This window comes from Apteryx mantelli, chromosome 3 (genome assembly GCF_036417845.1).
Source record: "Apteryx mantelli isolate bAptMan1 chromosome 3, bAptMan1.hap1, whole genome shotgun sequence".
Classification (NCBI taxonomy): domain Eukaryota; kingdom Metazoa; phylum Chordata; class Aves; order Apterygiformes; family Apterygidae; genus Apteryx; species Apteryx mantelli.
This window is the reverse complement of record NC_089980.1, coordinates 9,311,121-9,324,658: the sequence shown is the minus strand read 5'-3', so window position 1 is coordinate 9,324,658 and position 13,538 is coordinate 9,311,121. Positions and strand designations below refer to the sequence as shown.

The following is a 13,538-nucleotide window of genomic DNA, read 5'->3' as shown; positions in this document are numbered from 1 at the left end:
CACCATAAGAGCTGTGCTCTACTGGCACGTCTTACAAGCTACGTTGTTCAACAGTCTGGTCTGTGAGAACCCAGTCTCTCTGCCTATAGCTAAATATCTTCGTTCATGAGATCCTGAGTGTTGCTCCCCTCTGCACCGTGAGCTGATCATCTCAAAGGCTGTGTGTAAACCAACCACCTTATCCACTATTGCACAAGTAGCTGTCTTCTCCAAAAGTCAGACTTAAAGCAGTGAACTCACTACATACTACAGACAAAGTAATTTTATCTGCATCCCACCTGAGTGCTAGTGAGTGTTTAGGCATGAAAAATTTAAGTCTGAAAAACTAGTTACTGGTTCTCTGCTTTTGTCCTGCCTCAAGTTCATCTTCTCATCTGTTCAGCTGGACCCATCCAAGCACCAGTGCAGTTTTTCAGCCACCTGCCTAATTACAGGGAAGTGCTCCATGGACAGATGACTCCAACTGGTTCCTGACACACTGGTTACCCTACAAGAATAACTCCAGTTCCAGTTGCTTCGCTGAGCCACACTGTGAATCTTCACAATATCTAGTGGCTAGCTGCTACCAAAAGTGGAAGGCCTCCATCCTAACCACATGGTTCTGCCACTTCCACTATGCTAGCAGCAGTTATCAGCTGCCACCACAGTGAAACAGCTCAGGAATTTAAACCTGAAGACTTAACTTGGCATATTGGCAGTTCAATGTTACAGGGAAGAGCCAGCCAGGTTTTGAGCCAGCAACGTGCCCTTGTGGCCAAGAAGGCCAATGGTATTCTGGGGTACATTATTAGGTCAAGGGAGGTGATCCTTCTCCTCCACTCAGCCCTGGTGAGGCCACATCTGGAGTACTGTGTCCAGTTCTGGGCTCCCCAGTACAAGAGAGACATAGAACTACTGGAGAGAGTCCAGCGGAGGGCTACAAAGATGATTAGAGGACTGGAGCATCTCCCCTATGAGGAAAGGCTGAGAGAGCTGGGCCTGTTCAGCCTGGGGAAGAGAAGACTGAGAGGGGATCTTATCAATGTATACAAATATCTGAAGGGAGGGTGTCAAGAGGATGGGGCCAGACTCTTGTCAGTGGTGCCCAGCGACAGGACAAGAGGCAACAGGCACAAACTGAAACACAGACAGTTCCATCTGAACATGAGGAAAAACTTCTTCATTGTGAGGGTGACAGAGCACTGGAACAGGTTGCCCAGAGAGGTTGTGAAGTCTCCTTCTCTGGAGATATTCAAAACCCACCTGGACGCAATCCTGTGCAACGTGCTCTAGGTGACCCTGCTTGAGCAGGGGGGTTGGACTAGATGATCTCTAGAGGTCCCTTCCAACCTCAACCATTCTGTGATTCCATGAAGCTGAGCATGGTCACACTGCAAACTGGACAGGGGAATTGATTCAACTAAACATAGCCTCTCTTTGCATTCTTGAGCCAGTATTCACTGAGAAAAGGGATGAAACAAGCTGCTGACTATATAGTTGCTTCTGGTGAGTCTTTCCCATAGCAGTTTCCTGAACTACAGCCCCTCTGTGCCCTGCTCCTGAAGCTGAAAATACAGGGCTGCACAAGGGAAGAGGCTCCCACTGACATGGATAAGTGTTTTGGAAATTAGAGTCAGACATGCAACAGAGCATAACATCTTGCTGTTCAGCAGTGGTGGACAAGAAAAGCTGCTAACTGAGCCCAGAGAGCCATTCCCTCATGCACCAAAAGGACGTAGCACTCTTACCTGCATTAAAAACATGGACGTCAATCTGCCGTAGAGTCTCATAGTCTTCTCCAGAGCAATAGCCGCCGAAGGAATACACCTTGTGCCCAACGGCCACAGCGGCGTGGTTCACCCTCCGGGGCCCGCCTTCCAAGTGCACTGCCCACCGTAGCATTCCTCCCCACGAGCCCGCCGGCCTTCAGGGCCCCCAGCGCCACAGCGTCATGCTTCTCGGGCCACCACCATGCTGCACAGACGTCACCTGGCTCTGTAACAAAGACACACACTAAAATAACACCATCCACCTTGCAGGTCTTCCTACCATGAATGCCAGCTACAAAGGTCGTGTTGCTATATCCTCACTCATCTACTTCCCCACCACAGAAGGCTTTACTCTCCATTGGGGAAAGGAATACAAAGAAGGTATTGTAACCCAAACAAGGCTAGGACTACTTGATATGAAGGTGCACTACAATACCAGCATTCGGACTCATTGGTTTGAGCACTAGGGTCCAGCTTAAATAAACATGAGAGAACAGAAACCCCCTGGTCTGGGGAGAAAGCTCTTCAACAAGGATCAGAATAATTCCTCTTTCTCCCAAAGCAAATTCAGGCATAACAATGAATATTTTGTAATATATTAACTGAGTTTAGAAACAGATAAACTTCATGCTTCAAACGGATGGCTTAGGCCAGCTCTTGGAGAAGTTACCACTGCTGATTTTTGTGGAGGTGCTCCTTTGGATCTAAGGGTCTGGAGCACAGTCCTGCTCAGACACCTCTGAAAAAGCAGGTCAGTCTAAGTCTTTAACAGTTTTCCCCCAGATGAAAAACAGCCACTAAAAGAGAAGTCAATGTTTCAGCCAGCCTAAAGAAAATTCCCTCTTTAATTGCTTGGTTCTAGTGCCTTGGAAGACATAGCTAATCATCCAATTTTCAAAACCATTCAAGGGCTTCCAAACCATAACAGTCAGTTCTCAGTGAAGAACAAATCTAAACCTGTCAGTATGCTTTCTGCAGATGTTAAGGTTGACAGGGAAGTTAAGAAATTTGCGGATGCTTTAGAATGACAACTAAAAGATACTTCCCTACATGCTTTCTCAAGTCCTTTTCCATTTGGAAAGTACTAAGTTTTTGCAAGGCAAACTTTCCTCCTTTCTAAAGTTTCTGAAGTAGCTGGAGAGCAGCTAGCACACCAGGAAGGAGGGGCAGTACCATGCTGCGCTGCTCCACGTGGAGTCACAGACAAATGCTGCAGAGTAGTCAGGCTTGCCACAGCCCTCCGGCCAAGCAAGACCACAGCTCGCAACCTAGGCGACTGTACAACCCCTTACCAGACTGAGCACTGCATGCTTTCTGGCCCACCCACACACCCCCTCTCCACCCCCAACTCTACAGCTGGGGAACAGAGCTGGAGGGAAGTCTGAGCAGAAAGCATTGCATGGTCACATCAAACTTTTCTCCAGCAGAGCACAGGAACAGCCCCACTTTGCTATAGGGGATACTTCTCTGTACATCTAGAACCACCCCAAACTTCAGCTCTAGCAGTTCTCTTTTTTTAATTTTTTTAAATTTTTTTATTTTATTTTATTTTTTAAGTCAGACAGCAGCTCTTGTAGAAGTCCTCCCTAAAGCTACAAAATAGACGAGCTTCCATGGAGACCAAAGTCACCTTTTAGGCTGTTTTGAAAGTTTCACATATTGTCATTGAAGTTCGTTTCTTGCCTCAATCATGAGTTATCAATTGAAAAAAAACCAAAACAAAAAAACCCCCACAACTTTCCACAAAATCACTTCATTGTTAAGTGATTTTGTAAGAGACCCTTCAAGTAACTTAAGTGGACTTACTAGCGCAGTGTCAATATTTTCAACACCCTTAAAATGGAGTCTGATCCTGGAAGATTAAAAGCATGAATTTAACATTGTTAATGAGTTTTCTGCTTGGTTCTTCCAGGGGTAAAAGAGTGTAATAGCATGTTTGGGCAGTCAGACATTTTATGAAGCTTGCCTTTATGCCAGAAAGGCTAGGAAAACTCTTCTTCACTCCTGGGAGTTCATTTGGAGATGTTTGCCCAAGGAATATGTTATTATCAGCTCAGGAGGTTCTTCCTTTCACTTAATATATTGTTACCAGCAAGAGTTGGCTTCCCTGTCTGAACAGTTTCATAATTAAGATTAGTCACATGAATGCAGGAAATTAAGGCTATACATCCTAAGAAGTTAACCTGGTCAACTGAGACTCAAGCTCAAGCTCCTGTTTGTTACACTGTAGGAAACAATGTTTATGCTGTAGTAACAATGTCACAATGTTGTTTGCTACAATTATATTCTTACACAAGGCCTAACTTACTCCAAAAGCTTTTTCCAGAGATGACCAACCTTAAAGCAAAACAGTTTTATAGACACCTGAGGTGGTGGTGGGGATGATCATGTTATTTAGGTTAGTGACTACACGTCAAATATATCACCTTCATAATAAACAGGAAGATTAATCAGGATACTTTTTTACTGTGATTCAACAGACCCAGGGTATGCCTAAAAACTCATCTGCTTTATAAGAAAATAAAATAATCAGAAGTCAGACATATGAAATGATCTTTACAGGATCATATATTAAAGAACAAAACACAAGATTAAACCAGCTGCCATGAAAATTTTCTTTTTTCAAACCCCTGTGCTCTTCTCTAGGAACTGCATTTCCACTAAGAGCAGTTTTATAAAAACATCTAGACTCCATTTGCTGCTTCTGCCACGGGCCACAACCCTACCCTGAAATTGTCACTATGCCATCCTGCCTTTGCCAAGTGCCTGGGACACTTGTCCTTCCCTTCTCAGTCATGCCCAGGTTCACCTCTTCTCCTCTTTGCCCACCCAACAGTCATGTTCCCACCAAGACCCTCCACTCCTCCTCTGCATCTGGCTTTCTGTGTCTTTCGGCTCACCCAGCCTCAGCCTCTCCCCTACACTGTCTTTTCTGAAATCATTCTTTAGAGCCACCTCCTGTCCCAAACTCACTTTTTTTCTCCTGCGATTCCACAGGAATTTATGAATTACTCCACACTACCTGCAAGCATGAGTTAAACAAGTTGTTGGGGAAAACTGTTTACTTCCTGCCCTACAACCCCACATGTAGTCAAACTCCATTTCAGGAATTTGAGTCCCAATATTAATACATAGGATCTAAATGAGGACATAAATATGCCCTTTTCCAACCTCTTTTCCATGAAGACTTCCTAACAGGAGGCACCGATACACCTCCCGTAAGCCAGCGGGGCCTTAGAGTCCTTCAGCTTTAAAGATTACCCAGGGAACAGCCTGCAGATGGGGGGGAACAGTAAAACCAATATCAAACAATTTTCCCTAACTGTATTACATTAAGTTTTGCAAAACACATCCTGTGATTTCTCACTTCAGTCTCTGGCAACAGGGATCGAGGCTATAAAATGCAGAAGCATTGATGAGAGAAATTGCATTAGAGAACCAAAGAGGGTCTCAGCTGCAGGAGGCAATAAGCCTCACAGCTGAGGTGAGCCAGGTGCTTCTGCATCCCCCTGCACCACAAACCAAAGGAAAGCGGAGCTGACATTTGAGATGGATCAAAGGAAGCGCTTTCACAGAATAGAGAGATTAAGCTTGAATCATTTAAGTCACAGAAGCTCTCGCTACTGCCAAGAGCTGGCAGGATAAGATGATGACAGCTATCCTTTACAGGGATTCTCGCAGAGCCCGAGCTTCTCATACCTCCCTTTACTGAACCCTGCTTAGCGCACCCCTCCGCGTGCAAGCACACGCACATGGAGCTGCATCTCCTTCAGAGCAGCTCTCACGCTGGTTAAAGGTCCAAGGAATCTGCTGGGACCCACCGAGCCTGTCCAGCTGGAACTGCATCCCAAAGCCCCCACGAACTATGGCAACATGCCTGCAGGGAGGCAGAGCAGCTCCATCAAAATAAGCACAGGTTTCTTACAGGATGGGAAGCGAGGTTTTTCTAGACTAAACAGAACCAAAGAAACCACAGTCGTGCACATTCTGTTAATTGGGCCTTCCCTCTCTCGCCATCAGTCAGGAATCTCCGGCTTTCCCCCCGCCATTCTGAGCAAGGAGAAGAGGTGGCAACGCATCAAGCATGCTCGCCGTGCACAGGCACGCAGGGCTCACGCGCAGAGCACACGGGCTTCTGCTTGAGCCACCGCTGGCTTTCACTGAGGCGCTTATTGCCTCTTCATGTCTCCAAATACTAACAGCTCTTCTCATTTCATTTTGCAGTCGGGTGGACAGCAACCACACGATATTCACACTCTCCCTTTCCCCAGTTTAATATGCACCTGCCCTGCACAGAACACAGAGACATTTGGGTTGAAACCCTGTAGGTCCTGTCACTAGTTGCCAGCAGTAAGAACATTTCGAAAAGCAGGTTACACCTCACCTACCATTGCAGAGTCCTTCCTTTGAAGTGCCTGATGCTGACCTTGGCTGGAAATTAAGTGGGCACAGCAATGAGTTGTTTCTGTGCCACTAAGCACAGGGAGGTCAAACCAAAAGTGCTCAAAACAACCTGCTACGGTCTCACGGAAACACATGAAGCCCTCCATCTACTGTACACGGTATTACAAGGTCAGGTACAGGCTTTCTGGGCAAGTAGTGCAACGACAGCCATGCCATGACCACCGACTGCCTCTGTTGACACTGTCAACTGCACTACTGCAGTCAGACACAGCACTTAACCACAAGCAGAAGCTTCCCAGCCTGTGAGCAGAGAAACAACCATGGACGTCCTTCAACATTTCCCTTGTTCTTCATCAATGCTGACACCCAGCAAAAGGAATGCAGCAATTCGGCCAGGACATTTCATTGCTAAGCAAGAGAGGACAACTGGATTTTAAGACAGCTCTATGTTCTTTGAATACAACACCTACAAAGAACTTCCCAAATCTCTGGCTCTAATGTTGCTTGAAGCTGCAGATAATGTCCAGAACAACCCTCATTCAAACTGTCCCAGCTGGCACCTCACAAGAGTCTACCAATACAGCATACAGGCACCTAAAAACCACCAAAAAACTCATTCAATAATTTTCCACAAGAATACCTTCCAAATCTGTTGTGGTCACTGGAGCAAAGTGGCATAGATGAAAAAAAGAGTAGTTAGGGTTTTTCCAGTCAGAGATCTCTTTTTTTTTTAGCTGTTCTGCCTATTTGCTTTAGACTTTCTATTTTCAAGCCTTACAATTAACTACAAAAACATTTCAAAATAGGAGGCTATCGACAAGCTTCAAGTACTGTAGCCAGACCACAGCCTTCGAACAAAATGTATATTCTTGAACTCACTTCTTTGTGCAAGGAGTTCACTGGGCTGGCTAGCTCTTCTACACCCAGAAAAAAAACTTCAGCCGTTTCTAAAAGCTATTGGGATTAGCCTTGCTACAGAGACTTCAGCCAATTCCCAGAGCAGGATAGAGAAACCCCACAGGAAGCAGCCAGGATTTTCCAAGGCTGTGTCTTTGTCACCCCCGGAATGACTGCACCACCCCAAGCGCAGCAGCCTTCGGCCTCTGTAAAAGCTGTACAGGAGAGCAAGTCCCTACCGTGTGGCTGCCTCAGTCCTCTGTCTCCCAAAAGGTGCCAGCCACAAGGTTTAGTAACACTTAAAATAGCCCAGCCAGCTCACAGCAATCCATATAGACAGTTCTATTTCAAGCACATCCAACTTACTGTTAGCGATAGCATGAGAACAACACGATTTCTTCGCTCATGCTTGACATTTATCTGATGCTTTGGCTATTTATGCTAAGGCAGGATGAAATTGCAAGCTTGCACATTCAGTAGCTGGGGCACTCGCAATGTAATTTCAGCACCAGGACAACTAGACTGTGCTAGAACAGCCACTGAGCTTGTTAACACAGACGGGTCTCATTTTAGACACTGGGAATCTCAAACGCTCGAGCAGAAATTTATCTCTATGTCCCCACCTGCAGATAGCAGCATGGCCTCCACTCGGTTATTTTTGCCAGAAGCCGAGCACAGATTTTGCACCTAACTGAACAGCCTTCTCCCCTGCCTCACCTTGTCTCCCAAACTCGGCTGCTGTTTCCCTATGAAGCATACCAAAGCTATCCTGTGCCTCAGCCTCTCCCTCCTGCCAAGGATTTTCCCCATCTTCTGGTTACTGTCAAGCTGATCCAGCAACGCTGAAGGCAGCCCCGAGAAGGGAGCCCGCCGAGGAAAGCCAGGGGAGCAGCCAGCATGATGTCCCTTGCCGTACGCGAGGCACCACCGCTTTCTCCTCGCATCGCACCGACCACAGGACCCTCCAGGCAGAGCATTTCTCGGCCGGTTGCAACTCCCAGGCACGCTCACAGCCCTCACCGATGCCAGCCTCGGCTGTGCCTCGTGGGGGCCAGAAAGGGAACAGGCTGGAAGTTAAAAACCTATCAGTTTTGCCAAGCCTCGATGAAAACGTAACTCGAGAAAACACACACGCAAGTGTGGGAAGGCACCCGGGCATTGCACGCCAAGGTCTTTAGGGTGGGTCACACTGAGGGGCAGGCGAGCCCCAGCGCGGGGACCCCCGTCCCCACGCGCGGGCCTCGGCCAGCCCCACGGGGAGGAGGGGGACGCGCCCCGGCTGCCCCCGGGCAGGCCCCGGGCGGCCACCCCTCGCCTCCGCCGCTGCCCCCGCACCGGCGGCCGAGGCCTCTCCCGCCCCAGGGCCGGAGGGGGAGCAGCGACCCCGGCCCTGCGGCAGCCCCCGCCCCGCCGCGGCGGCCGGTCGCTCCCGCCCGCAGCCCCGCAGCCCGGTACCTGGCGGCGGGAAGGCGGCTCAGCAGCCTGGATCCAACGGCCGCGCCCGCGGCACCCTGGGACTTGTAGTGCGCGGCCGCCCCAAACAGCCGCCAACCGCCGCTGCGCCCCGCCCGCCGGGTCCCCGCTGCCCCGCCGCCGCCGCCGCCCGCCCCGCCCTGACTGCGCGGGTGCCCCCGGCGGGCTGCGGACACCGCGGGCGGCCCCTCCGCAGGGCGTCGCGTCACCCTCCGGGGAGCACCGCCCGCCGCCTCCCCCCAGGGGCGCCACGTTCCCCGCTGGGCAGCGGGGGCCGGGTCCCCCCGCGGGCACCGCGCTTCCCTTGGGGACGCCACGTCCCCACCCTTCCCCACGGCGCCGTGGGCCTCTCGGGGGCAGTGGGCTCCCCGTCCCCGCCCAGGGGGGTTCCTCGACGCCCGCACCGCTGTGACCGGGAACGGGGGGTGCCAGGCTGATCCCAACATGGCAGCGCCTGGCGCTGACCAGGCCCCAGCCCCCCGAGTCCCCCCGCCACGGGACTACAACCCCCACAATGCCCGGCGGCGGAGGCGGCACTTCCGGGCGGCGGCGGGGGGGCGGCCCGGCGCCGCGCCCGGTGCATGGCGGTGGCGCGGAGCATGGGGCCGGAGCGGGTGTGCCCCGAGGAGCCGGGGCCGCCGGAGGCCCCGGACGGCGCGGCGGGCTGGAGCGGCGACGAGGAAGATGAGGAGGAAGAGGAAGGCGGCGGCGGCTACTTGTACCAGCCGTTGAGCCAGGAAGCGGAGCCGGGCCCCGGCGAACAAGGCCCGCCCGCCGCCCCGGCGAGCTGCGCCGAGCCAGGCCCCGGCCTCCAGGAGCGGCTGCAGGTAACGCCGCGGGGGGCCCGGGGCCTGCGCGGACAGGCGGGCGGGCAAGGGAGGGGGGGTCCCAGGGCCGCAGCCACCCCGCTCCCTCCCTCCATGCTGTAGATGCTGAGGCTGCACCTGCCCGACCCCCCGGCGGACAGCGAGGAGGAAGAGGAGGAGGAGGAAGGCGCCGCCGCGCAAAGCAGCCGCAGCTCCATCCCCATGGACCCAGGTAGCGGCGCCTCCCCCTGGCTTCTCCCACCTCCCCCTTGGCAGCGGGGCTCGGCCTCCCAGAGCCGCTCCCCGTCTCACACCCTTCTGTCCCCCAGAGCACGTGGAGCTGGTGAAGAGGACGATGGCCAGCGTGAAGCTCCCCAGCCTGGGTGTCCCAGCGTGGGCCAGCGAGATCTCCGAAGAGCAGTGGAAGGATGTGGTGCAGCGCACACTGCAGGCCCGGCAGAGCCTCAGCACCCCCAGGCCCGAGTGGAAGTGAAGCCTGAGCCACAGGGCTGGGGCTGCTCGCTCGTGTCCTCCCCTTGGTCATGCATATGAGGTGGGTGACAGGTGCCGCTTCTGAACTGGGCCACGATAGGACTTGCCAGCCCTGACGTTCCCGTTTCTTCCATCGACGTTGTCCGACTTCCCTTCCTGCTCCTCTTTCCAGGTTCTGGCTGGCATGTAAGTCACTGTGGTTGGTGTCCTTGTGTTGGCTTCCTGGTCCTCCACCTTGGAGTTACTAGACTGGTTTCCCTACCCATGTATGCATGTGGAGGGAGGGGGTTTGACTGGCTTTACTGAGGTTGGTGCGGGACAAACACTGGATTTGTCCTCGTGCTGTCAGTGCTGGAGAAGTCCTCCATGCTCAGGCCCCTCCTAGCAGGCCAAGCAGCTGTGTTTTGGCATATCAGAGGTGGAGTCCAATGTGTCTTTCCAAGAGATTGGTTTTATTTAGTTCTGTACATACAGGGACATCTGTACAAAATCCAACACTTTCATACTATGTAATGCTCTACTGAAAATAAAGTACACCATATGTACATATGAACTGTAAGCAGCTTAATACTTGTGTCCAGGGGGTGAATGCAGTAGTTTTGCTTGTTCCCTCATGAGGAGGGAGCCGTGTGAAGTGGAAGAGGCAGCTCCAGTTCTGTCCGTTTGGCTGACGTGGGAAAAGGCATAGGCAGAAATGAGCACTAATGCTAGAAACTGAGTGTGGAGCAAGGGACAGCTGTAACATGGCAGACACAGGCCTGCGTACGAGCAGTACGTGTGGCAGAGAGGGTTAACACACTCCCCTCCCTTCTCACATGGTCCCCTTCTTAGATGTCCAGGACACTGGAATGAATAGGCAGCAAACTAATAGTAATGTTAAGGTACTAAACATAAGTTCCCTGACCCAGAACAATACACACAAAGCTATGAGAACATCCAAGCTGTACAGCATGTAGTCGCGATGCATTACAATCCTGCCCCTGTGCAGGGCACAGTCTCACCGTTATTCCTCTGGATGTGGCAGGGGACTGCAGGTGGAGACAGACCATCTGAAGGACAGCAACGGCCTCTGTGCACCAGAAGTCTCAGTTCCTTCTGCAGGCAGAAGAGCCCACAGCAGGGAAATGCGGCCACTCTTAGCAGCAAGCAGGCTCTAGTGAGGGCACATACATGCTGTAGCACTCTTAAAAATGAGGTGGCAGCTTATAACACAATGCTAAGCAGACAAGTTGGAAAGACTCTGTACTGCAAAGGGAAGAAACATCCTCCCCAGCCCAAGCCCTGCTGCAGGTGGCACTCGGCAATCTTTTGTCTCCCCTGTGCCCTAGAGACACCTGCCACTCCTGTGTGTTGTCTGGAATTGCCCAGTGCGTGTCTACATGCTGTGCCAGGCATGAGGTAATTGATTGGCAGCTGACCATGAGCTCAGACTAACATTCAAAATAAGCAATAACCTCCCTGAGGTGTTTCATAGATCTCCTGATGAACTGGCCCATTGCATGCAGCAGAGGGGAGGCAGGGTCTTGCGTGATGCGTATGATTTCTCATATACTCACGCTTGCCAGCTGCTCCTAAGAAATGGTGGCATGTCTAACAGGCCAGACTGAAAGAAGCTCCACTAAAAAGAGCTACACAGGGCTGGGGGCAAGGGGGGGGGCAGTGTACAGGACACACAGAGGAAAAACCAGCTTAATTTGGGTTGAGGGAAAACAACTAAGAGCAGCGGGGCTGAAGAAAGGAAGGATATGCTGCATGCCAGTGGTAAGATCACAGGGGAAGAATCTATGACCTGGGAAGCAGTTTGCTGGTGAGGACAAGGAAAAGATACACCAGGACCTTCTGCAGCATCCCACAACGCTGCAAAGCAGTGGTCAGACTAGCATCGGCCCCAAAAGCTCCCTACACTGCTGCAAATCCCCTCCAGCTTACACGTCAAGAAAGCAAGCATGGCAGATAAGCAAGGAAGACCCCCCCTTCTTTCTCTTGCAAGCCAGCCTCAGAGGTGGCACCTCATCCTGGGGCTGAAATCTGCACCACAAAAGGTAGGGGACAAAGCTCGAGAGCTGGATTACAGTAGCACCCAAGTGCTGCACAAGCCCCTGGGCTATTGGCAAGTACATTCTAAAGGCTAAATGACCACAGCAAGTCCCCAGTGCACCATGCGATAACTAACAAGGGCCTTAGGCCACAGAGCAGGTGCTGAAGTAACAGGGCAAGATAAATTTTGCTCAGGGCACCTGCAGAAGCAGTTCACTAGTAGCAGCTAGCCACTGATCATAAAGAGATAACTGAACACTCACAAACTCAGCCTGGCCCCATAACGCGTATCCATTACTTCCACTAACTTGCAGGAATGACTTTAGCAGCACAAGCTTCCTAGGAACTCCAGCCACTGCAGAGCTAAGGCATGGATGGGACACAGCAACAAAGGGAGGTCTGCAGGAGTATTTGAATTGAGCAGGTAGAGGAAGAAAGCAAAAGTCAAGTTAATTCTGGGCCTACAACTACCCAAGATGCTGGGGTGGAAACAACTCAGCAAGGAGCAACACAAACAGCTGAAGGAAATCATTTTCCCACAAAAGAGCTTCTAAGGATGCCCTAAGGGGAGGGAAGCAATAGTATGTAGTGCTTACACCCAGTTTCCCCAGGGGTGGTGAAGCAGTGAACCCCCACTCCACAGACAGGGGAACAGAACAGGGGGCTGGAGGCAAAAGAAAGGCGGAAGTGAACATCTCTGCTGTAGGTGAGACTCTCCAGCTGCAGAACACCACCCCACGGCAGGGCGGTGAGACAGCAGAGCCCTCACAAACTCATTCTGCCACACATTCCTGCCCTGAACCCAGCCTGACTTCCCATCGTTGCAGGGCTTGGCTGTACAGGCAGCACTGGGGAAGGCACGGCAGAGATGTGCACACAGGGCTTGCAGCAGTGTGCCAACCCGCACGCGGCCGTCTCAGGCCAGCTCACCCGGGCCAGGCAGCAGGGACAGGGTATGTGCCACCCACCTCTGGCAGGCCGAATTGGGCAGCCAGGATCTCCGTAGTCAGTGAGATGAATCGCATCATGGTTCTGTCGAGCTCAGGCACCCCTCAGAGACGAGCTGCCGAGGGGCCCAGTTCTCCCTGCAGATTACAGAGGTAGCCCAGAGCAGCTCCCATCAGCCTGTGTTAGATCACCCTGCTGCCAGCAGAGGCAGGGGAGCAGCTCCTCCCTCCCAGGGAGGCTCTGGTCCCTGGGCAGAGCAAGAACTGGGCAGGGGCTGGAAATGAAGTGACTCCTACCTGGGCTAATGCAATCACAGGCCAGGCAGGCTCCCTTCACGCACATATGAAAGGTGGAGAAGCAAGAGGGAGGAGGAAAAGCAGGAGAACATGGCAGTGGTAACATAAAAGGGACAACACAAAACCAGATCTACTCTGGGGGGATGCGGATGGAGTGGAGGACAGGCACAGCTCACCATGTTCATTCCTTAGTTATACATGAGAACCGAGTGCATTTCTGTGACCCCTGGGGGGAAGGGATGGGGCAGAGCTTCCCGCGCCAGCTCCTAGCCCGTCAGAGAGCCTCCTGGCTTGAGGTGAGGAACTCTTCTGCTCTCTTGTGGGCCTCCAGGGCTTTTATAGTGTAGACGTCCTGAGGAAGCTCCGATTTCCGGCGCAGCAAAACCTTCTCCTTCTTTATGTCTTTCAGCATCTACAGACAAACCAAAGGAGTCAGG

The 13,538-nt window shown here is 52.1% G+C and overlaps 3 protein-coding genes across 6 annotated transcripts in view; 1 reads left to right on the top strand and 2 right to left on the bottom strand.

Moving 5' to 3' along the window:
* KLHDC3 (kelch domain containing 3) overlaps positions 1–8,597 on the bottom strand; it is a 38,133-nt gene extending 29,536 nt beyond the window's left edge. The window contains exons 1-2 of the mRNA XM_067292668.1: positions 8,505–8,597; positions 1,728–1,974 (exon numbers count right to left, since the gene is read on the bottom strand). Of these exons, the coding sequence (XP_067148769.1) occupies positions 1,728–1,881 (154 nt within the window). The 5' untranslated portion in view covers positions 1,882–1,974; positions 8,505–8,597. The remainder of the gene's footprint in view (positions 1–1,727; positions 1,975–8,504) is intronic.
* A 475-nt stretch (positions 8,598–9,072) lies between these two features.
* On the top strand, positions 9,073–10,373 carry MEA1 (male-enhanced antigen 1). Its single transcript, XM_067292667.1, has 3 exons — positions 9,073–9,349; positions 9,452–9,560; positions 9,658–10,373. Exons 1-3 carry the CDS (start codon positions 9,104–9,106, stop codon positions 9,819–9,821), a joined length of 519 nt encoding a protein of 172 aa, XP_067148768.1. The 5' UTR covers positions 9,073–9,103; the 3' UTR covers positions 9,822–10,373.
* PPP2R5D (protein phosphatase 2 regulatory subunit B'delta) overlaps positions 10,252–13,538 on the bottom strand; it is a 35,305-nt gene continuing 32,018 nt past the window's right edge. For all 4 annotated transcript variants that reach the window (XM_067292663.1, XM_067292665.1, XM_067292664.1 and 1 more), the window contains one exon: positions 10,252–13,513. In XM_067292663.1, coding sequence (XP_067148764.1) covers positions 13,376–13,513 — 138 coding nt within the window. In that variant the 3' untranslated portion in view covers positions 10,252–13,375. The remainder of the gene's footprint in view (positions 13,514–13,538) is intronic.